This window comes from Podospora pseudoanserina (genome assembly GCF_035222485.1).
Source record: "Podospora pseudoanserina strain CBS 124.78 chromosome 7 map unlocalized CBS124.78p_7, whole genome shotgun sequence".
NCBI classification, from domain to species: domain Eukaryota; kingdom Fungi; phylum Ascomycota; class Sordariomycetes; order Sordariales; family Podosporaceae; genus Podospora; species Podospora pseudoanserina.
In genome coordinates this window covers 526,696-547,809 of record NW_026946671.1, presented here as the reverse complement: position 1 = coordinate 547,809, position 21,114 = coordinate 526,696, and the positions used below count along the sequence as shown (strand labels likewise).

The 21,114-nt window shown below is 54.0% G+C and overlaps 7 protein-coding genes and 1 non-coding gene across 8 annotated transcripts; 3 read left to right on the top strand and 5 right to left on the bottom strand.

Annotated features, from left to right (window-relative positions):
• Window positions 1-2: 2 nt before the first annotated feature.
• On the bottom strand, window positions 3-2,503 carry IPL1 (spindle assembly checkpoint kinase). Its single transcript, XM_062950470.1, has 3 exons — window positions 1,436-2,503; window positions 307-1,383; window positions 3-246 (listed from the first exon to the last, which is right to left on the bottom strand). The coding sequence occupies exons 1-3, from the start codon at window positions 1,544-1,546 to the stop codon at window positions 118-120; spliced, it is 1,317 nt and encodes a 438-aa protein (XP_062796487.1). The 5' UTR covers window positions 1,547-2,503; the 3' UTR covers window positions 3-117.
• TIP41 (Tap42 interacting protein) lies at window positions 2,138-5,063 on the top strand (the record flags this gene model as incomplete). Its single annotated transcript, XM_062950469.1, has 2 exons — window positions 2,138-3,211; window positions 3,266-5,063. 2 exons carry the CDS (start codon window positions 2,138-2,140, stop codon window positions 3,413-3,415), a joined length of 1,224 nt encoding a protein of 407 aa, XP_062796486.1. The 3' UTR covers window positions 3,416-5,063.
• On the bottom strand, window positions 3,803-5,659 carry QC764_708480 (uncharacterized protein; the record flags this gene model as incomplete). Its single annotated transcript, XM_062950468.1, has 1 exon — window positions 3,803-5,659. One exon carries the CDS (start codon window positions 5,657-5,659, stop codon window positions 3,803-3,805), a length of 1,857 nt encoding a protein of 618 aa, XP_062796485.1.
• A 385-nt stretch (window positions 5,660-6,044) lies between these two features.
• Window positions 6,045-6,816, top strand: QC764_708475 (uncharacterized protein). Its single transcript, XM_062950467.1, has 3 exons — window positions 6,045-6,353; window positions 6,420-6,503; window positions 6,633-6,816. Exons 1-3 carry the CDS (start codon window positions 6,050-6,052, stop codon window positions 6,680-6,682), a joined length of 438 nt encoding a protein of 145 aa, XP_062796484.1. The 5' UTR covers window positions 6,045-6,049; the 3' UTR covers window positions 6,683-6,816.
• Window positions 6,591-10,405, bottom strand: QC764_708470 (uncharacterized protein). The gene is made up of 4 exons (XM_062950466.1): window positions 8,865-10,405; window positions 7,672-8,755; window positions 7,355-7,616; window positions 6,591-7,302 (listed from the first exon to the last, which is right to left on the bottom strand). Exons 1-4 carry the CDS (start codon window positions 9,133-9,135, stop codon window positions 6,877-6,879), a joined length of 2,043 nt encoding a protein of 680 aa, XP_062796483.1. The 5' UTR covers window positions 9,136-10,405; the 3' UTR covers window positions 6,591-6,876.
• PDR6 (member of the karyopherin-beta) lies at window positions 9,602-13,705 on the top strand. The gene is made up of 9 exons (XM_062950465.1): window positions 9,602-9,989; window positions 10,100-10,125; window positions 10,188-10,296; window positions 10,376-10,557; window positions 10,622-10,963; window positions 11,013-11,139; window positions 11,199-12,987; window positions 13,041-13,231; window positions 13,305-13,705. Exons 3-9 carry the CDS (start codon window positions 10,252-10,254, stop codon window positions 13,698-13,700), a joined length of 3,072 nt encoding a protein of 1,023 aa, XP_062796482.1. The 5' UTR covers window positions 9,602-9,989; window positions 10,100-10,125; window positions 10,188-10,251; the 3' UTR covers window positions 13,701-13,705.
• A 428-nt stretch (window positions 13,706-14,133) lies between these two features.
• QC764_0103450 lies at window positions 14,134-14,204 on the bottom strand. The gene has a single exon. It is a non-coding gene; the product is annotated as a tRNA-Gly (tRNA).
• Window positions 14,205-15,302: 1,098 nt separating this feature from the next.
• QC764_708450 (uncharacterized protein) lies at window positions 15,303-19,985 on the bottom strand (the record flags this gene model as incomplete). Its single annotated transcript, XM_062950464.1, is given in 6 exon segments — window positions 15,303-15,428; window positions 15,442-16,297; window positions 16,354-17,030; window positions 17,195-17,308; window positions 17,389-17,485; window positions 17,545-19,985. The coding sequence occupies 5 exon segments, from the start codon at window positions 19,983-19,985 to the stop codon at window positions 15,658-15,660; spliced, it is 3,969 nt and encodes a 1,322-aa protein (XP_062796481.1). The 3' UTR covers window positions 15,303-15,428; window positions 15,442-15,657.
• Window positions 19,986-21,114: the final 1,129 nt, after the last annotated feature.

The following is a 21,114-nucleotide window of genomic DNA, read 5'->3' as shown; positions in this document are numbered from 1 at the left end:
AATCCTCAACGCCCATATACTTGTACTTTGACCGTCATGTCATGTAAAATACCCCATCACTTTTGAAATAAACAAACCAACAACTTTGACACACCCCAACCCCAAGTCTGCGAATGATCAAGACTTCCCAAAGCTCAACTTCTCCCGATTCGACGCCCTCTCCCCCTTGACGCAATGCTTGATAATCCAAGGATGATTCTGCACCTCCTCCAACGGCAACCGCTTTTCCGGATCCAGCACGAGCAGCTACATTACCATCTGTCAGTCTCCCATACTCAAAACATGAGAGAGCAAAAAAAAACTCACCTTCTTAATCAAATCCCTCGCCTCCTTACTAACCCACTCAGGAATCGTCATATCCGCCCTCGCGATCCTCTTCTGCGTCATAATCGGCGTGTCCTCAAACGGCGCCTCCCCCACCAAAAACTCATACGTCAACACCCCCAAGCTCCACAAATCCACCTTTTCATTATACCAATTATCCTTACTGCCCGACTTGATCATCTCGGGCGGTAAATAATCCAACGTCCCGCAAAGCGTCTTCCGCCTATTATTCGGCGCGTGCACTGACCACCCAAAGTCAGAAATCTTAATCTCCCCGTGAATGCCCATCAGGATGTTCTCGGGTTTGATATCCCTATGAATCACATGCTTCCTGTGCAGATACCTCAGCGCAGACGCCATTTGCGCGATATACTGCGCCGCTTTCCACTCGGGGAACCGACTTTCCTTCTGTAGGTGCTTGTACAGCTCGCCCTTGCCGGCGAATTCCAGTATCAAAAAAATTCGCTTGCTGTCGTGAAAATGGCCGTAGAGCTTGAGGATGTTTGGGTGTCGGAGGTTGGACTGGATCTCGATTTCGCGGCGGACTTGTTTTTCCACGCCGGTGCCGTGTTGCAGTTCGGATTTGTAGAGAACCTTCAGAGCGCAGATGAAGGAGGATGTTCTCTCGCGGGCGAGGTAGACGCGGCCGAATTTACCTTTTCCGAGGGGACGGCCGATTTCAAACATGCCGAGGTGGAATTGTTTTGGTATTAGAGGGGCGTCGACGTAGGAGGAGGTGGAAGACGAGGAGGAGCGGCCGTCATTGGTGAGGACGAGTTCATCTGACTGGCGGGAGGATAGAGAGGTGGTGGATTTGTGTTTGGTTGGGGAGGGGATTTCGTTGTTGTTGTTGTTGGTGGTGGTGGTGTCCTTTTCCCGCTGCTTGTTGGGGATGGCGGTGGAAGCGCTGGTCGTGGGTTGCTTGCGCTGGGCGGCCTGGGAGGGGAGAGTGACGGTGGCTGTTACCGTGTTGGCGTTTTGGGGCTGGAGGGCGACTTTGAAAAGGTTGGGCCGGCTGCTGCTATGGGAGAGTTGTGAGGCAGAGGAGGCGGTGACGGTCTATGTTTTGTTAGAATTGATGCCACAAAAATCATGTCCATATCAAGCGCACCTTTGCCTTCTGATATGTCGATGTCGTTGTCGTCCCAATGGTCTCAAACGGGTCGTTTTCGTCCTTGACAGACATCCGCTCGAAGCGGGACTCCAATGTTCTCGAGGCCATTTTGCAATGTGTGACAGTCAATGTCAACAGAGACCAAGAAGAGAAAAACAAAATGTGTAGCGGGGAGGAAGAGAAGAAGAGCAAAAGATACCAACACCAGGCGTGAAGGTGTAGGTATGTGGTTGCAGTCGCAGTCGCAGTCTGTTGCGTGTCCGGCCGGTTGTCGCATGGACAGAGATCCAGGATGTCGGGGCCAGCTTTAATGGGGGTCAATTTGGGCAGTTTGGGCGCAGCGGGTTGCTAGGCAACCGGGTCTTGCTTGACAGCCGCCCCACTTTATGGTTGGGCCAGCACACCAATAACCCTAACCTGGTTTGAGGTTGGCAGGGAGGACGGCGCTTCGGCTTGGTTTCAATGGCAGGAGCCCGGTTCTTTTGGAATCTAACTCCATTGAGATCGAGATGCCTTGGAAGTCGTCTGTCCGCAGGATATCTAGAGCATCTCGGATTTATCACTTAAAGTATGAGTGGGTATGTCGCAGAGAACAGACCATGCAAGCATACCCTCCCTGAAAATGAGTATCTTCAATATGAAAATCGGCTACTTTTAAAACTATTTTGAAGTGAACTACCTTAGCTAGGTAGCTAATAGATGACAATCGTTTTGGGAGCGGCATTGACTTTCTCCGCAATCTGCAACGGCTCTGCCCCGCGGATAACTGCCCCACCAAGACTTTGGGTTCCTGAACTGCATCTGCAACCTCACCTCTCCAAACTACATATTTTGCCCATTCGACCACAAGCCCGATCACCTCAAGACGAACTTCGAATTACAAGTCAAATCCACGAAACAAACACCCACGAAACAAACAAACACCGCCGACTCCAACCACCGAAACCGCTTCTACCTCAACCCCTCCGGATACTTAACAATGGACCCCCCACCACCACCATCCTCCTCCTCTACCACCACTCACCCCTCAACATCACCAACCACCTTCCCATCAACCAGCTTCCTCCCTCCCCCCTCCAGCATCCCCCCCCCCCTCCCCAGTCCAACCCCCACCCCGCACCTTCACCCACCCCCTTCACCATCACAACACTCAAAGCCCCCATCCTCAAATCCACCCCCATCGACCTCCTCCAGTCCCGCCTCGGCATCCCCATCCCCGAAATGATCTTCGGCGACAACCACCTCACCCTCCACCACACCCCCACCGCCTACACCCTCACCTTCACCCCCGAACCAGCCCTGGACCTAGTAGACAAAACTGGCTCCACCGGCCTCCTCAAAGTCCACTACGCCACCGCCTGGTCAGCCACACGAGAGAAAACCTCTGCTGGAATCAAAGAGGTGGTCAAGCCCTTCGATTGGAGTTACACCACCTCCTACCGCGGAACCGAAACCCCCGGTTTGGGAGGACAAAAGTTGCAAAGGGATGACAAGGCGAGGATACCAGTCGAGCTGTTACAGAGACGAGACCCGATATTGTTCGCCGATGAGGTTGTGCTCTACGAGAGCGAGCTGGATGATAACGGGGTCAGCGTCTTGACTGTTAAAGTCAGGGTGATGGAGCAGAGGATGTTGGTGCTCTGCAGGTTTTTTCTGAGGTTGGATAATGTTTTGGTTAGGGTGAGGGATACGAGGGTTTATGTTGATTTTGGGGAGGAGAGGGTTGTCAGGGAGTATACGGCTCGGGAGGGGGAGTTTGGGGAGGTGAAGAAGGTGAGTTTGCTGATCTGGTGGGTATGACAAGGGGGTTTTGCTGACGGAAGATAGAAATTATACATGGAGGGTCTAATGCCTGATCAAATCACCATTGCGTTCAGGGATGCAAACCAGATTGCGCATTTGCTCCCCGTGGTGGAGCATGAGGTTGAGAGTGTTTGTCTCGAGGGGGAGACGGGGCAGACACAGGAAGGTAGGTGATGGAAGGGGAAAAAGATGCCAATTGAGAAATGATTTATGAATGAATATTTGCCTAGCACATATCTTGCTCACTTGAGAAGTAACAAGTTGGGTGATGTGTATAATTTGTGTATCCAGCTATGTGCAGCTAATCTGGTATGTAATCCCCGAAGAAAACTCCAAGCTAATGCGGTCGTCGAGGCAAAGTAGTGATATTAACGACTAATAAACCCCCATAAGTACCCGAGTTGTAGTCAAGCAACCGCTATTCCCGCCCCCCCATTCCGTGTTCATCCAGCTATGTAGTGCAAAAACAAAAGTATCAAATCGTCCCATCCCATTTCATCCCAGCACAAACCCGACAGTATTGCCTTTCCCATTCCAACCGCTCGTTTAAATGATGAAAAATTAACGAGCATCCCTCATCGGACTACTGCTCCCCTCCACCTCCTCAAACGACAGCTCCCACTGGTCCACCTCCTTAAACTTCTTCACCGCCTTCTGCAGCTCCTCACCCAATCTCTCCTTCAGCATCACCGTCGTCTCCGCATCTGGGAGCTCCTCCTCTTCCTCGTCCTCTGGCTCATTGCTGCCGCTACCGACAACGATACTATCGCCTTCTCGGTCACCGTCAACATCACCATCATTCTCCTTCTCCTGTTCGTGAGCCTTGGAGCCATAGGTCCTGGTAACGCGCTTCTTCTTCCCCTTGGGATCAGCAGCCACAGCAGACTCTTTTTGCTTGCCCTTATTGGCTGTTGACGCAGTCTTGGAAAGGGCCTTCTTGGCTGCCCTCCTCGTGGGCGGCGGAGCTTCCTCCTCCTCTGAGGCTTCACCGTCGTCGATATCGAACGGATCGGTACTGTGGGAGCCCTTGCGGTTCTTATTCTTGCTCGAGGTCTTTCTTCGGGGAAGGAGAGACGCGAGATCGGCTGAGCTCTTGGGTAGTGGTGGAGCCTTTTTCTTGACGACTGGCGGTTTGGATTTCGCACGGTAGTTTGGCGAGTGTGTGAGGGAGGGAGGGGAGGAGATACTCGATCCCATGCCGTCGTCTTCCAGCTCTGGGGTCTTGGACGGCACAGTTCGCGTGTTGTATTTTCTCTGCGCGAGCGCATCCAGTGAAGGCCATGCGACCGGACTACCAGCCTCAGAGGCTGGGCTGCTCGACAATGGAGGGGCCATATCCGGATCATTGTCCTCGCTCAACTGTGGTGGGGCGGAAAGCTGCCGGGGTGGCGTAGACAGAGGCGAGGAAATCGACGGCTGCTCGTGAAGTTCGATAGACTGGTGAACATCCCCATCTTGTTGTTCCCTCGCAGGCGACTCAACTCTCGGTTCCAACTCAGCATCAATATCAAAGTCCAAATCCGGCTCATCTCCACTCCCCATCTCCATATCGCCCCCCTCCACCGCCAACCTCTTCTCCCTCCCATCCTCATGGCTCTCCAAACTCTTCCTCTTTCTCGACCCAGCCGCAACCGGCGACCCATCCACACTCTCCACCCCCCTCGACCGTCCCCTCGTACTCCTCCTCTTCCCCCCATCAACGGGTGAAACCTCCCCCTCATCCTCCCTCCCAAGCACCTCTCTATTCCTCCCCGCCTGGCTCCCCCGCGAAACACTTCTGACCCTCCTCTCCTTCCTCCCTGTCCCAAGTATACTCGGCTCCCTCTGCCTTCTCTTGAACCTCCCAAAGCTAATGGTCGTACTAATACTCGGCGTCCCCTGGCCCCTACTACTCGGCCTAATCAACCCGCTCTCCCCCCTGCCCTGAACACTACTCTGCCTCGGCCTCCTCTTAAACCCCGCAATGTTAAAAGTCGAGGTATCCGTCGCCCTTGACACCCCCTCAACTTCAGTCGACTCATCCCCCAGCCCCAAACTACTATCATCATCCAGACTCCCCAGCGTCACATCCAACTCTGACCCTTCCTTAGACGCAGAGGTCACATCCCGCAACCTGGCTAAGGCATCATCGCGTTGTTTTCTCGAGCTGTCCAACGCGCGGACTTGGTCTGGTTCAAGCTCGAGGGTGTGCTGTTGTTCGGCGGCGATGGTCTTTTTGGCCGAGGCACGGAGTTTCCGCCGCTCTTTTTCGGCGTCGCTCACGTCGTAGATATCGCTTGGGAGTTCAGTCCCGGCTCGCTCGGCCTGCGCGGGCTTGGGCAACACAGGAATAGGCGGTGGCGAGGAGGAATTCCCCGTCGCAGCCGTGGCCATTGGGCGGGTGCGCGTTGTTGCGCGATCGCGCTTGGGGCGAGGCATCGTGAACTTTTTCTGCTTTGGTGGGTGGTGTTATTGCGCGGCGATTATTTGTCTGTTATCTGATATTGATGATAATTCGTCCTGTGTGTGTAGAATTCTGATTGCGCGATCAAGATAGTTTTGCTACCCGGTATCAACCCTGGGAAGAAAGTTGCGACCTTCTCTTCGTCCCAAAAGGTTTAAAACCACAAAACGCGTCTTTGCACAGACAACAAAAAGCCAAAGAACGCGTTCCCCACACCCCTCTTGGCGCTCGCCTCCCCCCCCCCGCGTTGGTCCAAGCTCCCCTGCCCCTGTCAACGACCACCAATTACGTCACGGCTCCCCTATGTACACACCTCAACCCCCAGCTTCACCTCACTCACCAACCAACCACAGCTCACCACTTGCATGTACATTACCTACCCTCACTCACCCCTTTTATGTCCGATCCGGATCATAATGCTCACCATTCTCACCAAACTCTCACCATCTACAGTATCTCCCTCAACAACCAAAATGGCCACCCGTCTCCTCCTCAACCGCACCCTCAGCCTCGGCCTCACAACCTCTCTCCTCGCAATCCACAACCAAAGACCAATGCGCATGGATGCCATCCCCTCGTCTAACAAATCCTTCTCAACCACCCGTCCCGAGAGAAAAGACCGGCTAGACCCAGAAATCATCAAACAGCTTTCTGGCGGTAGTCTCTCAGGTATGATTTTGAATCCCTCCTCTCACATCGTCATATCCAATCATCCTAACACGCACCCCATCACAGGCTTCGCCGTCGGCCTCCTAGTCTCGGTCTTCTCCAAAACCCTCGTCCTCCTGGCAGGAATAGGCATGCTCACCATCCAAGTAAGTAAGGCGACTAATACTTAATTTATTGCTATTTCTCATCACCAAAACTAGTGATAATACTTCATTGCTGATGTAGACACGTCTCCGTGCCTCGCGCACTTTCATCATTCTTGCTAACACCTTCCACCAGGTCGCCTCTCGCTCCGGACTCGACCTGGTCAAGTACCTCCGCCTCCGTGAGCGTTTCCAGGGTTCCCGCATCCTAGCGGCCCTCAACCAACACACTGCCTTCAAGCTCTCCTTTGCCATTGCCTTTGCCATGTCGGCCTTCATGTCCTTTTAATTCTGAAAAAGTCCGTTAGGGGTATACGTTCTAGACAATCCCGACCAGAAAAAAAAAATCAAAATTCTTCCCCACCATGACAACAAGGCAATCAAAAAGGCTGCGTCTCCCGCAACAACCAGGCCTTTGTCAGAGGATCATTCTCAAAGTATCCAAGCGTTTTCTCGAGAATCTTCTTGTTGGCCCGGTTCAGCCAATCCTTTTCATCCGGTGTGAGAAGGGTCTCATCAATGAGATTGCGGGCGTACGGAACCATGGTGACATGCTCGAATCCGAGGTATGGCTTGTCGCCAAACGAATGCTCCGTCTTGACCTCCTTCACAATGGCGAGGTTTTCAATGCGGATACCGAATGCTTCATCTTCGTAGTAGCCTGGTTCGATCGAGAGCACATTGCCAGCGGCCAGGGCAACGTCGATATACTGTTTCCTTGTACCGATGCCGATGGGCCCCTCGTGCACGTTTAGGAACGAGCCTACACCGTGGCCTGTACCATGGCGATAGTCGAGGCCATATTTCTAATCATCTGTCAGCGGGTACCACTTTGCATACACACATCCTTAGACTCACCCAAAGAAATTGACGGGCCATGACATCGATGGCGAAACCACTAGTTCCCTTGGGGAAGACTACCGAATCCAAGGCGATGTTACCCTTGAGAACCAAGGTGTAGGCCTTCTTTTCCTTGGCGGTTGGCGTTCCAAAATGAAGCGTTCTGGTGGTGTCTGTGGTGCCGTCCAGGTACTGAGCCCCGGAATCGCAGAGGTAGATGGCATTGGGATCAATGATCTTGCAGGCACCCTTCTCTGGCTTGTAGTGAATGACAGCAGCACTAATACCTCGTCAGCAACCACCGCATCCCGTCTCTCACAAAAAGAAGTACTCACTTCGCCCCTGTCGAGGAAATAGTATCAAAGGAAAGTCCAACAAAGTCCTTGTGCTTTGACCTGATCTGCTCCAGCTTGTCGGCCGCATCCACCTCATCCAGCTGAGCCTTCTGGTTCACAAGTTGGTCTTCCAACCAGGCAAAAAACTCTGTCAGAGCAGCGCCGTCGCGAATGTGGCAGTTTCTCATGCCATTCAATTCAACATCATTCTTGACAGCCTTGGCATCACCAACTGGACTCCGGACTTCATCGACAAACTTGTTACCTCCCAATGCCAGCTTCAGAGCCCATGACCCCTTACTCGAAATGAGATACTTCCTGGGCTTGGCGTCCTTGGAATCGGCCTCTGCTCGGCGAGCAAGCTCCTCGCTGTCCTCAAACAGAGCACCATAGGGCTTAATGGTAACCTTGTTTCGTTCAAGATAGGTCTTGCACTCGTCGGTCAATTTCGCTTCGTCAATGTAAAGTGTAGCCGAGGCCTGCGTCACAATCGCGTACGAAAAGAAGACCGGGTTGTAAGCGATATCGCTGCCGCGGAGGTTGAAGAGCCAAGCGATCTCGTCAAGCATGGAAAGAACAAAACCAGCCGCCTTCTTCTTATCCAGCTCCTTGCGGAGATCGGCAAGCTTCGCTGCCGTGTCCTTTCCAGCGTATTGCTGGCCCAAGAGGAATACACTGTTGCTGGGGCGAGGTGGTTGCTCAGAGCCCCAGACAAGGTCTACCAGGTTTTCTTTGATCCCAACAAGACCACCACCACCGGCGTTTTTGATATCCTCATCGAGCTTCTCGGCAATGGCGCTGGAAATCAGCTGAGGGTCGACACCAATCAGCTTACCACCCTCTGCTTCCTGCGTCGCCCATTCCTGCCAGGTTGGTACATCCTGCATACCAGTCTTGAGCAAATACCAGTTGGAATCCAGCTGCTTGGAAGCTTGGTTGAAGTATCGGCCGTCTGTGGCGAGAGCTGCCTTGTCCAGGGTCACGATGGCGGTTCCTGCTGACCCGGAGAAGCCAGAGATAAATGTGCGGCGGGCATCGCAGTCGGCGATATACTCGGAGGCATGGCTATCTTCGGATGGTACAACTGGAAGAACCAGGTGTTAGCTGCGGCTGTTGGAGGAGATAAGACGAAAGGCATCTCCTGGCGTTGGTGGATGGATAAGGGCGGCGTGAGAGATGGTTGTATAACCTACCATAGACATGAAGGTTGCGCTCCTTCATCAAGGACCGTAGGGCGGCCAGCCGGCTCGTGGTATCAACAGTCACCATCTCTTCAACAAGTGTCGTCTTAGTAGCACTGTTGCTCAGGAGTTGGACTTGGGTGCGGAATCGTGTCTTAGTACGGAACAGGGCGAGGGGGGAGCTGGTGTTGATAGCTTGGCGAGTTCTAGGTACAGCGGATGCAGCAGAAGCTTGGAACAGAGAGAGTGCTGTTAAGCTAGGAAAGGCCCATATATGGCGCATGAGGAGGCAGGTAATCTCTATATATCTATTGGCGAGGTGGGTTGGTCGGACCAAACACACCACTCACAACGTGTTGGCCGGCACCGAAGAAAGGGCCGGAATGCAGGGGACGGAAGGGTATAACGAAACAAGAGAAGAAGCGTCCCACAACCGGAGCAAGCCTTGAATTGTTCTCAAAGACCGGCTTCTTGAAGATGGTTGGTTGGTTGAGTTGCGTTGTCGTGGGCTTCTCAGATTCCCAAGTTAAGTGCTAGCTTGGTGGGAGCTGATGAGGGGTCCTTTGAGTGGGTGAGGTTGCCCGCATTCAGTGCATCGAGCCCCACCCTATGCTGCCCGCTCCTCTGCAAGGCGCTGGCCCCGCCGCCGTATTGGGAAGGGGGAACCCGGGCAGCATCTCCCATGTAATTGAAGACGGCATTTCGCGGCAAGTTTCTGATGCTCCTGAAGGTAACCATTGCGATAGATTGGGAGCTCTGGGAGACCTCACGTGGCATTCTGTTGAAAGGACTGGCCTCCACCAGTACCGTCAACTGGCTTGCCGTACGGTTATCCACATGATGCATGGTCTCACCCGCACGGGAACCTGAGGGTGACACTTGTGAGTGGTGTGTATGGGGTGCAGCAACGACAGGCGATAAGAGTGTGGTCGGAACTTGAGGTGTGTCCTCGATCTCCAGCTGAAGGGAATGACCAAACTAGCAACCCTGTTGAATATACAAGCACTCTTCAATAGAGACATATTGCTGATATCAAACCCGATAAGGGGAACCCCACTAGAGAGTAAGAGTTGCCTAGCATCACTGAAATGTCCAACAAGGCAGCCACGACCGAATAACATTCAGCCCATACAATAGGTAAGCAGAAAGAATTTCCCAAAGACAGTTCTCCTGATTTTAGGTGTCCATTCTGCCACACAGAACAAATAACTATCCATAACATCAGCAAGGTTCACTAACAAGGGAAGGACCGAGCTTGTCTGCTAGGAAAAAGGTCAACCAATCAGAACCACTTCTCTTGACACCCGACCTCTAACAGCACTTCATCTTTTTCAGACCAGACGACACACAACTGCAACATCAGAAACCAACTTTAAAACCAAACTTATCCAACACGGCTATGGATCCCTTACCATTACCAACAAGCCTCGCCGAGGTGGAAGCAGTAAGTGATGTCTTCTGCCGCCAGCTGTGTGGCTGCTCGCAAACGAAAAAGAAATCATGTGTTAACACCCAACCCACAGTTGATCCGAGCGCTCTATCAGCCAAACCCCCCTGAAACCATCTCCAGAATACAAGAGGTTCTTCAGCGACTTCAGAGGTCACCGGAAGGGTGGCAGCTTGCCGAGAGTCTCATTGCTCACCCAGAAGACAACATCAGGTTTTACGCCGCGCTAACCCTGATTGTCAAACTCAACCGAGATAGGTACATAGCTCCAGTGCGGCCCTCCTCGCCACCAGCAAGACCTGAACACTAACCATGTATGTAGCGCTGGTCTGAATGAAGACGATGCCAAGCTTCTTCTTGAGAACATCATCAGCTGGACCATCCAGTCGCTGAGCGACAGGGCGGCTCCCTTCGTTACCAAGAAGCTGTGTTCGGCGCTCATTACCTACTTTGTACTTTTCTCCCACGTGTGGCCCGCCTGCGTTCGTCATTTTATCTATTGCCTGGATCTCGGCAGAGGCGTGCCCGTGGAGAATCTAGATGATGCCTTGTCGACAGATATCCTCGTGGGTAATCTGGATAGCCAGAAGCTCAAGGTGGCTATTTGGTTTGTCACGTCGTTGGTGGAGGAAGTCGGCAAGACCGACATGAACTCGATCAAATAGTAAGTTCCTTCGATCTACGAAATGTGATGATGACTTACGATAGTACAGTGCAGAAGTCCACCAAAGACTCGCCAAAAACGGTCAGGACGCCACTTGTCTCCTCGCCCGCGGCTTTGCTCCACCTATTGACGAGGTCGGGCTCAAGACTCAGGAGGAAACACTGGCATGCTTCCAGGTAAGTCACATCGACGGCATCATGTTCTTGACAGATGAAGGAGCCAACACTAGACCTAGGCTTGGATCCTTTACGCCCAACGAGCGTCGTCCGATGTAGACCTGTTGGTGACACCACTCCGACAACTGGTTGATCCAGCATTGCAATGCTTCACCAACGAACATCTTTTTCAAGCTACCGCCGAGCTCTTCAGTGATGTGCTGCAGAACTACTCGGGTTTCTTCACCAAAGCGCACTATGACGCGCTTTCTTCTTTCTTTGAAAGCCAGTGGGCTGCGAACCACTATCAGCAAGTTCTCCACGGGAACCACCGCGAGGATGGAATTTCTTTTGGACTACTGATGCTAGCCTATGGCGATGCCCAGGTGCAAGCCTTGCTGGAGGGTACAGATGAGCGGTCTCAGAGATTCCTGGAAAGCTTAAGTGGGCTTCTTGCCACTGACGGGTACTTGGTCGGAGATGACGCCATCTTCGTGCCCGCCCTCGAGTTCTGGTCAACCTTCATTGAAACAATGATCGACTGCACCTTCTCGGACGGGGATCAGTCACCTGTCTGGAAACCATATGCTGAACGGCACCTTAAGGCGGTGGTGACAAACAGCTGGCGCAAGATCCAGTGGCCCTCAACGGAAATCTTTGCTGAATGGGACTCTGCTGAGCGTGCTGCATTCTGTGACGCCAGAAAGGATGTTGCAGATATGCTTCAGTCAGTTTTCACCCTCGAAGGTCTGGATCTCATTTCTTTCTTCGCCAACCTCTTCCTTCAAGCGCTCGCCTCAGAGTCGTGGGCCGAGCTTGAGGCCACGGCGTTCTGTCTTGGTGCTCTCTCCGATTGTATCTCTGAGGACAGCAAGTATGATGCCGAGCTGAGCAAGGTCTTTGCTTCTCAATTTTTTGACCTTCTTGGTCAGGGCCAAGCCGCCGTACCACTGCGCCTCCGCCAGACGGGGCTGTCGTTGATCGAGAGGTACTGCGAGTACTTTGAGCGCCATGCAGACTACCTGCCGAATGCCCTGAATCTTCTCTTCGCTGCTGTGGGGGACTCTGTTCTCGGTGGCCCTTCGGCACGGTCGATCTCTACCCTTTGCTCTTCGTGCCGTACCATTTTGACTGGCGAGGCGGGCACATTCATCAGACACTACCAGGACATCCGTGGAAGACAGGTGCTTGATGCTCTAGCCGAGGAGAGGATCGTGCTTGCCGTTGCCTCTATCATCCAGTCCATCACGGACGAAAATGAGAAGCTGCAGAAATTCGAGGAGCTTTACACGATCTTCAAGAAGGACTTTGAGTTCGCCGTCCAGCTCAGATCACAGCCTGGCTTGGTGGACCTGACAAACCCAAATGTCCTGAGGGGTCTTGATCCCCCTATTCCCTCATCTCTTCCACTTGTGGAGGGCATCTCCCTCCACATTGCACTTCGGTCAATGAGGTGCATTGCCAGCATGTCGAAAGGCATGCAAGATGTCAAGGAGTCTCCTGTGGATTTGGAAGACGAATCGCAGGTTGCCAGAACAAGCGAGAAGCTTGCTGCGCTACAGGCCGACATTGTCAGCCTTCTCATAGGTGTTCAACAGGTTTTCAGCACTACAGGAGAGATTGTAGAGATTATCTGCAACATCCTGCGTGCTGGGTTCTCAGAGACGGAACCAGGCCCATTTGTCTTCCCTGCTGACATCATCACCAACTACTTTGTTCAACAGCCGTTTGAGACGCCTCGGATGGGAACGCTTCTCAGCACCGCTTGCTCCTTTGTGGGGTCGCTATACAGAGGGCCAAAGGCGATTGTGCCGAATCAGCTCGTCCGCCTGGTGCCATGGGTCATTGCCTTGCTTCAGAAGCTCCCAGGTAACCTTCCACACCCCTTTTTTTCACTATTTCATCACACCTAGCTGACACAGCCCCAGAACCAGAAGCAGACACGGAAATCTCCCAAAACGGCATCTGCCTCATCGACAGAGTCCTGTCCAAATACCCCGAAGTCCTCTTCCAAGTCCAACCGGGGCAGATGCTCGAGTTCTTCTTCATGTTCACGCTCAAAGTCCTCAACGGGAAGGAACCCCTTCCCAAAACTGCCGCAGCTGACTTTTGGGTATGTTAACCCCCCATCTCCCTTTGCTCCCAAACTACACTAACCTTCTTTTTTTTTTTTTTTTTTTTCATAGAGCAACTTTATAACCCTCAAACCCCCCTCCCCAGACCTCGCCTCCCACGTCTCCAACGCAATGTCTTACTTTGGCCCGTTGTTGGCGCAAACGTTAATCAACAATATTGGCGGGAATGCTGCCAGATCAGAGCTGGATAAACTCAGTGAACCGCTCAAGAAGCTGGTTACTCAGCAGGTTCAGGCGCAAGCTTGGCTGGAGGGGGCGCTGACGAGGACGGATGAGGGGGGGAACGGCGGCGGTTTTCCAAGTGCGGCGGCGGAGAGGGTTAGCATGGCTGAGAGGGCGGCGTTTTTGAAAAAGGTGGTTGGTCTGAGGGGGGCGAGGCAGACGAATCAGGTTGTGAGAGAGTTTTGGTTGCTTTGTAGGGGGAGTAGTTTTGCTTATGTTTCTTAGGGGGGGGGGACATGAAGCAGATATGGAGTGGATTGGGGAGGGGGAGGGGTAGGTTTTGGTTTGAGGGAAGGGGTGGTTTGGTGTATGGGTTGTTTGTGGGTGTTGCATAACTAAGAGGGTGGGAGTGAGTACCTGAAGATGTTGGAGGAGTATTTACTGGTAGTGAGGGATATTTCTAGTACTATCGAGGGCATTTACGGAAGAGTACCCATGTAGGAAAATGCCAGATTTTACCGCCATGGTGTTCATTGTATCTGAGGCATTGTTTAATTGGTTTGGTTATCTTGCAGTTATTCCAGAGATGAAGAAGAACATTGACGCAGGTATCAAGAAAGAAAGCATAACAGCCTGAAATGAAAACTAAAAGTAGCGAGAAGAAAAGTGACGGAGTGTGTGGAGAAGGAATGCGAAAAATGCAAAAGAGAAGTTATTATGCATCAGCCGTGAATCGAACACGGGGCCCATCGATGGCAACGATGGATTTTACCACTAAACCACTGATGCTGGTTCTTTGATGATGTTGGCAGCAGAGTTAGGTCCTATGTCTCACATCTTTCTCGGCTCATAATAACCACAAAATATCACCAGCCAGGCAGTTGGCAAGTCACCACTCGATATTCAGACGAAAAGGAAAGGGGAATAAGTGTTTCGGACATGACACGTAGTAACCACACCCATCCTTACAAAAGAAACCAAGGCGATATGAAGCCAGACGAGTCATGTAATCCGAAACATGATAAATAGCGAACTGGGGTGGGTGGGTAGGAAAGGACTTGAAGCCGTCACCAATCATGCACTCATGAGACAAGTCACAAAGTCGCCAAACCACCCGACATAAATGTAACCCATGAATTTATACCCCCTGTGTAACTAAGACCTCTCTTCTCCCAGGTGACCAACGAATTCCCCATCCAGAGAGGCAGACACTGTAGAGCATCCATCCCTCAAGCCCAATCCCGTCTGTTCACAAACCCAATCGCCAAACGTCCAGGTCTGAGGTCTTCCCACAAGTCAAGCGCATCCCGTCTACCACCTTCCTTTCCCTCCCAACCAACCACCACCTTTCCCTTCCCTCCCAACTCCCATGCTCCATTGCCATATACCCAGCCAGGCCAAGTACCTAGTCCAGTCACTCAAGTCCAGACCACCACCAACCCCCCGTCGAGGCTAATAAAGGGGCCCCTTTGCCAACTGTTGACAAAGACCCAACAAAGGAATCCCAAACCCCCAACCCCAACCCCAAGTCAGTGTGTCATACACACCGCAGTCGTGGACGCATAAGCAAATCCGCTTCTTTAAAACCACTGATGCTCAATTTCCTCTCGCAAAAATGCGCCTTTCTCGCTAATGGTACACAAACAAAATCAATAAATCGAAAGAAAACCACCACCAGCACCAGCGCCACCATCACCGCCTCTCCTTCACCCCCTTGCCCATCGCTCTTTTTATTGACCCCACCCAACAAACAGAAAATGACAAAACCTTCGCTCCCTCCCAAATCCCTTTCCCAACCCAACCAACCCCCGCCATAAAAAAACTCCCAGGTATGATGTTAAAAATCCCAAACCCCCCAAACCCGGTGCCCCAATTCGAAAAAAGCTCAGGTTGTTTGGTGTCAAGAATGTCGGGGGGAAAAACCACCCGAAAAAAAATGTATCAACCCGAATGTGTGAAAAAAAGACCGAGTCTAAAGGTATGTTCGGTTATAAACACGACTGAAAAAAAAAAATGAAAAAAATGAAAAAAAAGGACCGCGCCGCCGGTGTAAATTAATCGGCGCTTGTGAACAACTCTCTGCTTTGTAGCTCCTTCTCGAGTCGTCCGTGTAATATCTAATTGAACCGTAAGGTAAAAACAAACCCGGCTCTTCAGACCGTCACTTGCTCCACAACCTTTCTCAAAAAGCCATGTTGCCTACGCAACGGTTTGTATGTAGAATAGTAGAAAACAAATGCGTCTACTCGAGGTCCATGACGTCCCCGTTGACCGAGTTCTTGTCATCGCTGTTGGATTCAACGATGGCGGGCTCGGTTCCGACCGAGGTGGCCTTGGTCGGCGTGGTCGGCAAGTTGGCATCCTTGCCCGGGTTCTCCTCCAGGGGAGCCTCGGGAGATTGGTCGCCCAGGGCAGGCGTCTTTTCGCCTTGGGTCATGGCGGGGACATCATCGGTGGCAGCCGGGGACGGAGCCACTTTGTCGGCCTCGGAGTCGCCATCAATGGACATCGAGGTCGTCAGGCTAGGAACCGCAGGTGCAGTCCCGTTGGCGCCAGAGCTGAGGAGCTGCCGGATTTGCTGCGACATGACCTCGGCCTGGGCCAGCATGGCGCGCAAGCTCTGCTGGTCCATCCGAGTGAGCTGCTTGGCGGACTGGAAGTGATCGGCGCTCCCACGAGACATGAGATTGACGACGCATGGGTCGGCCTGGGCGATCAGTGTATCGATCAAGGTGGTGAGGGGGGCAGTCCCCTGGCCGCTGAGCTGGGCCAGGTTGCGAACGGCTTGCTGCTCCTCAAGAGTCCGTTGCGTAAGCGGAACGGCTGGGGTCGTTGCCGCATTCAATGGCGGGATAGGCTTCCCCTTGCGGTTGAAGCGAGCGCTGCAAAAAGTTAGTCTGGCGATTCGGTCGTCCAACAACACGATGCAGTCACTTACCGAGACAGAAAGTCGGCCCTGATACCCCTCTCCGGAAGACGCACAGTGCGGCCGTACGCCTCGCTGTTCCGCCAGCTGCTGGCGGGCGTGTCTTCCTCGAGAGCGACGTCGATGTAGCCGTCGTTGATGAAGCCGCGGCTGAAAGCAGGCCGAATCACACCGGCCGTCTTGGGCTTGCGGACCCGGTGGGCAGGAGCGAGCACCTCGGGCATCTCAGCCAAGAGCTCGTCAATATGGAGAGGGCACTTCCACGTGCGCAGGACCGGGGGGTTGGCCAAGGGCGGATCTAGGCAGTCGAGATGCCAAAAGATACCACAGGCGCTGCATGGGATAATGGCGCGGTCCGAAGTGCTGTGTTTCTGGCAGCTGTGGCAGATGGCAGCATTGCCCTCGGCATCGCGGAGCCTGAAGAAATCAGGCGCCTCTTCATCGCTCTTCTTCTTGCGAGCAGTCTTGACGACTGGCAGAATCTCCTCATACTCGCCCTCGGGTCCTGTGCGGACTCCCTCGAAGCAGTTGCGGATGTCGGGCGGCAAGGCAAAAGCGGTCGAGTTCTTGGCCTCGAGCTTCTCAAAAAGCAGGGCAAAGGATCCCGTGTGCTCGCGGAAAGGTTGCAGTTCGCGCGTCATGCGGCACACGTTGCAAAACCACTCGTTAGGCATCGCATCTCGTGCCAACGGGGGATCGACACAATTGAAGTGAAACGACCGGGTGCAGCCATCGCAGCAGATGAGCTCGCCGTTGCTGCTGCAAGAGGCGCAATAGTCGTCGTTGTCATCCTGTGCATGGTTAGTTACCTCTTTGCTGGTCATGACTGTGGTAATTTCGCAGAGTTTTTTTTTTTTGGGGGAGGGTGGGGGACTACTAGTGATGTCGTGGGAGGGGACAAAAGGGTAAGGTAGGTGTGGGAGACACACACACACACACACATGCACACACACACACGCGTGTGTGTCTCTGAACCATGATGCACTCGCATTCAAGGATATCGCAGGGCAGAGATGAAATTTGATGAAATCAGAGGTGCTTGCTTACCTGAGGATTGCCGACGGGACCGTTGCCGACGGGACTGCTCCGCTCGCCGCTGGGACGGGGAATACCTGCCAAGGGACCCGTCTTTTTCTTCATGGGCCTACACAAACCATGTCAGTAGATTGTAGATTGATTCTCCGTCATCCAAGAAGCACTTACGAATTCTTAACTCTGAGCCCGGTGCGGGCCTTCTTGGCAGGGCGCAGAGTGGCAGGTGTGCCAGCACGTGAGTTGGCGGCAGTAGAAGGCGCGGCTGAGTTGGGAAAGCCTGGCGTGATGGGCGACGTTGGATCTTCAACCTCATCATGAGATCGCTTCCGGGCAGACCGGGTGCTTCTGCCTTCCCGAGCAGCCGGGGTAGAGCGGGAGGCGGGTAGAGTGGCCCGCAGCCGTGTGGCCAACGCGTTGGGTGTCTCCATCATCATCATGGATTCATCGGCTAAAGGCTGGTCGACGAGCCCTCGAGCGTTGCTGTACTCCCACTGACCGCTGGCATCCTTCTTCGTAATGGCATCCTCAAGAATCTTGCCGTTGGTGACTTCTTTGGCCTGGCGACGACGCTGAGTCTTTTCGTCGTTCTCGTCAAGCTTGCCGACCTTGCTGGTGAACACGATGGCGGGCTTGTTCTTCTTGCCGTTCAGGCTGGTGATGAATGTGTCGACGGTGGCGCCAGGGTCGTAGGGCTCCTCATCGACAAGCGACTGGTCAACGGCTGGCGTCTGGCGGCGGGAGTTGCTGGCCGACTGAGCAGGACGCGGCGCAGCCGAAGCAACAGACGAGCGCCGGGAGGGTGACACGTTCCCGCCCTTGATCTTGCGTGGTGCATTGGACCGACGCCGCTTGCCGTTGATTGGCTGGGCCGGGGCAGGGCTGTTGCGGGAAGGAGGCGCATCGGAGACCAGGGCCTCTTCATTTTCAATCGCCTGATGCCGGGCTGCTACCGGTGTTAGTGACAGTGAGCGTGCCGTGGATAGCGTTGATGTGCTGGAATGAGACGTCGCTCTGGTGCGGCGGCGCGGTGTCTCTGCGACCAGCTTGCCGTCGACCTCTTGGGTCGTCGTCGTCGTCGCGCTGGCGGCGGCGGCGGCGGCTGCTTCCATCATCTTCTTGGATGTCGCCTCTGAATGTCGAGCTGATTTTCGTTTCTTGCGAGGGGGCTCCTCTGGCTCTTTGTCCTCTTGACGCTCCGGCTCAGCCTGAGGCTCGTTGCGCTGTGGGAGCTCAGGCGTCTGCTCTGGCTCGGTATCGGGCGCTGTGGTGCCAACAGGCTCTGGGTCTGACGGGAGAGGCCCGACAGAGTCTTCAACAACCGGGGGGCTCTCGGCGACAGCGGCGGGAAGTGGTGTCGCTTCCCGCAATGGCAGCTGCACCGGTTCCTGCGCCGGCTCTGGCTGCACTGGCGACTCTTGCTGTTGTGGTGGTGCACAGGCTGGGGCTGGGACTGTTCGAGTTTCTGGCTCAGGCTCGGGCTGTTCAGTATGACGATCGAGCGTCGATTGCCTCTCGGTCTTGGGGGCTGGTTCTGATTCCTTAAAGTGAAGAAGCGACACGCCAAAGTTGATGAGATGGTTGTAGGGCGCAGGCTTCGCCGGCGGGATCGAGGTTTGTTCGTGGCCAAAAAAGTATTGGAATCCCTGGTTGGAGGCCTTGCCCTCCTTCTTTTTCTTCTGGATATCCTTAGCAAACTTGCTGAGCGTGGGTGCGTCCGCCTTCTGCATGAACACCTTCTCGATCATGGTGAGAAATTCCAGGCTAGTGCAATTTTCATCGTAGAGGGTGCGCAGGGCCCAGGCAGTGGGGTAGCGACAAAACTGCAGCGCTGCCTCAACCGCAGCCTCCACCACCTTGGCCGTGATCTTTTTCAAATCATCCTCACGAGACGCACTGCTTGTGGACGGTTGCTGCTGAATATGATGATGATGAGAAGGATGCGATGAGGCGCTTGCCCGGGACTGACTTCTGCGGTCGGTCGACGACACCTGCGACATCCTGCCCGGACCCCAGTTGCCCACCTCCACGTCACGCGAAGAAAAAGAGCCATGTGAGCGCGAGGGTGCACTCACTGCAGGAGTCGTCTCCCTGTAATTGATGCCCTCGGCACGACCTCTGTCCTCGCTCTTGATCCGCTCCAGGTAGGGGGCTTCCGTGTATGGCTCGGCCGTCTCGTCCTCCTCCTCCGTCTCGTCCTCCTCAGGCGCCGGCGGAGGAGGTGGTGGCGGCGCCGCAGGGGTGGGCGTAGATGGCGCCGCAGGTCTGCTCGACTTGAGAACAATTCTGGTCTTGGGGGGGTTGGCGGCTGGTGTTGGTGTCGCGGCGCTCGAAGACTTGAAGACGCCGAGCTTCGGCATGGTGCCCAGAGGTGCCATATTGTCAAAGACGCCCTGCCGCACAAGGCCTGCTTCCTGATAACTGGGCTTGCTCTGCACTGGCGGCTCCAACCAGCGCTCCAAGAAAGTGCTCTTCTTTGGCTCTCTACCCTCGGCAGCAGAGACGGCGGCGGCTGAAGACTCCTTTGTGGTGGACTCGGACGCCGTGACTTGCGGACTCGAAAAACGCGACCGAGAGGCCCGCGTGTTGGAAGATATTGTGGTTACTGGCATGTTAGGGCTCGCAGCTGCGGTCGCGGGTGCGAGCGTGGGTGTGGTAGGTGGTGCAGTGCGGGAATCAGCAAGAGCAGCTCCTGGGCGACTCGGCCTCGTTCGCCCCCTTCTTTGATGGAACCAACGCACGCCGTGGTTCGTTTCGCGCCTGCGCAACGTGTTAGCATGGCTGCAGACAAAAAACAAGGCGCACAAGACGTACCTGGTGTCTGCTCCAGAGTGGGAATCGTTGCAAAAATCGTCGCGTTTTTCCGGCGTTGAACGCGCGATTACTGGTAGCTTTTGTGGGAGAAAAGGGTGCGGGAAAGGAGGTGTGTAGGGGGTGTGTCGCTCCAGACGGAGATCTTGTGGTCGGAGGTGACGGGCAACGGGCCTGACCAGGGGGGTGCCACTGTAGGTTAAGCTTCAGCACTGAGCAGCCTGCCTGCGCCCGATTCTCCTCTCCTCGGCGGAAAAAATAGGACCAACACACGTGGAAAAAATTGATCCTGATTTTTCGGTATCAAAATGAAAAGGAAGTGAGGATGCCTTTTTGATCTCGAGCGAGTCGCTTCTTGTCTGCTGTCGTCGAGCGTGATGCCCTGAGAGTTCTCTGTTTTGTGAGCTGCTTGGTCGCTCGCTCTCCTTGGCTGCCGACTCGAGTTGATGGATGAGATAAGTGACGCGTTGCTCGGCGCGCCCTTGATTTGCTGCGTTGCCTGTATATCTAGGCAGTGGTGAATGAGAAGATGAGTATGCCGATGGCCACAGGTCGGCGATGATTGATGTGGGCGAGAAAGGAGATGAAGGTTGTGGATGAAAAAAAGTGAGTGGTAAACTTTAGGTCGCAGGGGGCTGTTCTGCTTCAGGGGGGCTAGGGGGTTGGTTGTGTTTCTTGCTCTGCCAAAAAAAAAACCCCCTCCTTCCTTCCGTCTTGCAGCTGCCAGCCAGCACAATAGGCCACCACCTACAACAATAGCACACAATAGGACCTGCCTCGAGAAAACAATCCACGTCAACAACACAATATTCAAGTGAATCCCAGCTTGCTCCTCTCACTCGACACCTCCACCTCATCTTGCTCCAGACCCCGCCGATGACTACACTCCCATCCATCCCCCCCTTTCCTCCCCCTCCCCGTCCTCCCACG

Excerpts from the sequence above, each read along its gene's own strand:
- IPL1 (XM_062950470.1), bottom strand. The coding sequence starts at position 1,546 with ATGGCCTCGAGAACATTGGAGTCCCGCTTCGAGCGGATGTCTGTCAAG. Across the intron at positions 1,384-1,435 it reads CGACATATCAGAAGGCAAAG|ACCGTCACCGCCTCCTCTGC; the intron begins GTGCGCTTGATA and ends AACAAAACATAG. Across the intron at positions 247-306 it reads CGAGGGATTTGATTAAGAAG|CTGCTCGTGCTGGATCCGGA; the intron begins GTGAGTTTTTTT and ends ATGGTAATGTAG.
- QC764_708475 (XM_062950467.1), top strand. The coding sequence starts at position 6,050 with ATGTACATTACCTACCCTCACTCACCCCTTTTATGTCCGATCCGGATC. Across the intron at positions 6,354-6,419 it reads TTCTGGCGGTAGTCTCTCAG|GCTTCGCCGTCGGCCTCCTA; the intron begins GTATGATTTTGA and ends ACCCCATCACAG. Across the intron at positions 6,504-6,632 it reads CATGCTCACCATCCAAGTAA|GTCGCCTCTCGCTCCGGACT; the intron begins GTAAGGCGACTA and ends ACCTTCCACCAG.
- QC764_708470 (XM_062950466.1), bottom strand. The coding sequence starts at position 9,135 with ATGCGCCATATATGGGCCTTTCCTAGCTTAACAGCACTCTCTCTGTTC. Across the intron at positions 8,756-8,864 it reads GCGCAACCTTCATGTCTATG|TTGTACCATCCGAAGATAGC; the intron begins GTAGGTTATACA and ends TGGTTCTTCCAG. Across the intron at positions 7,617-7,671 it reads ATTTCCTCGACAGGGGCGAA|TGCTGCTGTCATTCACTACA; the intron begins GTGAGTACTTCT and ends ACGAGGTATTAG.
- PDR6 (XM_062950465.1), top strand. The coding sequence starts at position 10,252 with ATGGATCCCTTACCATTACCAACAAGCCTCGCCGAGGTGGAAGCA. Across the intron at positions 10,964-11,012 it reads GACATGAACTCGATCAAATA|TGCAGAAGTCCACCAAAGAC; the intron begins GTAAGTTCCTTC and ends ACGATAGTACAG. Across the intron at positions 12,988-13,040 it reads CTTGCTTCAGAAGCTCCCAG|CCCCAGAACCAGAAGCAGAC; the intron begins GTAACCTTCCAC and ends TAGCTGACACAG.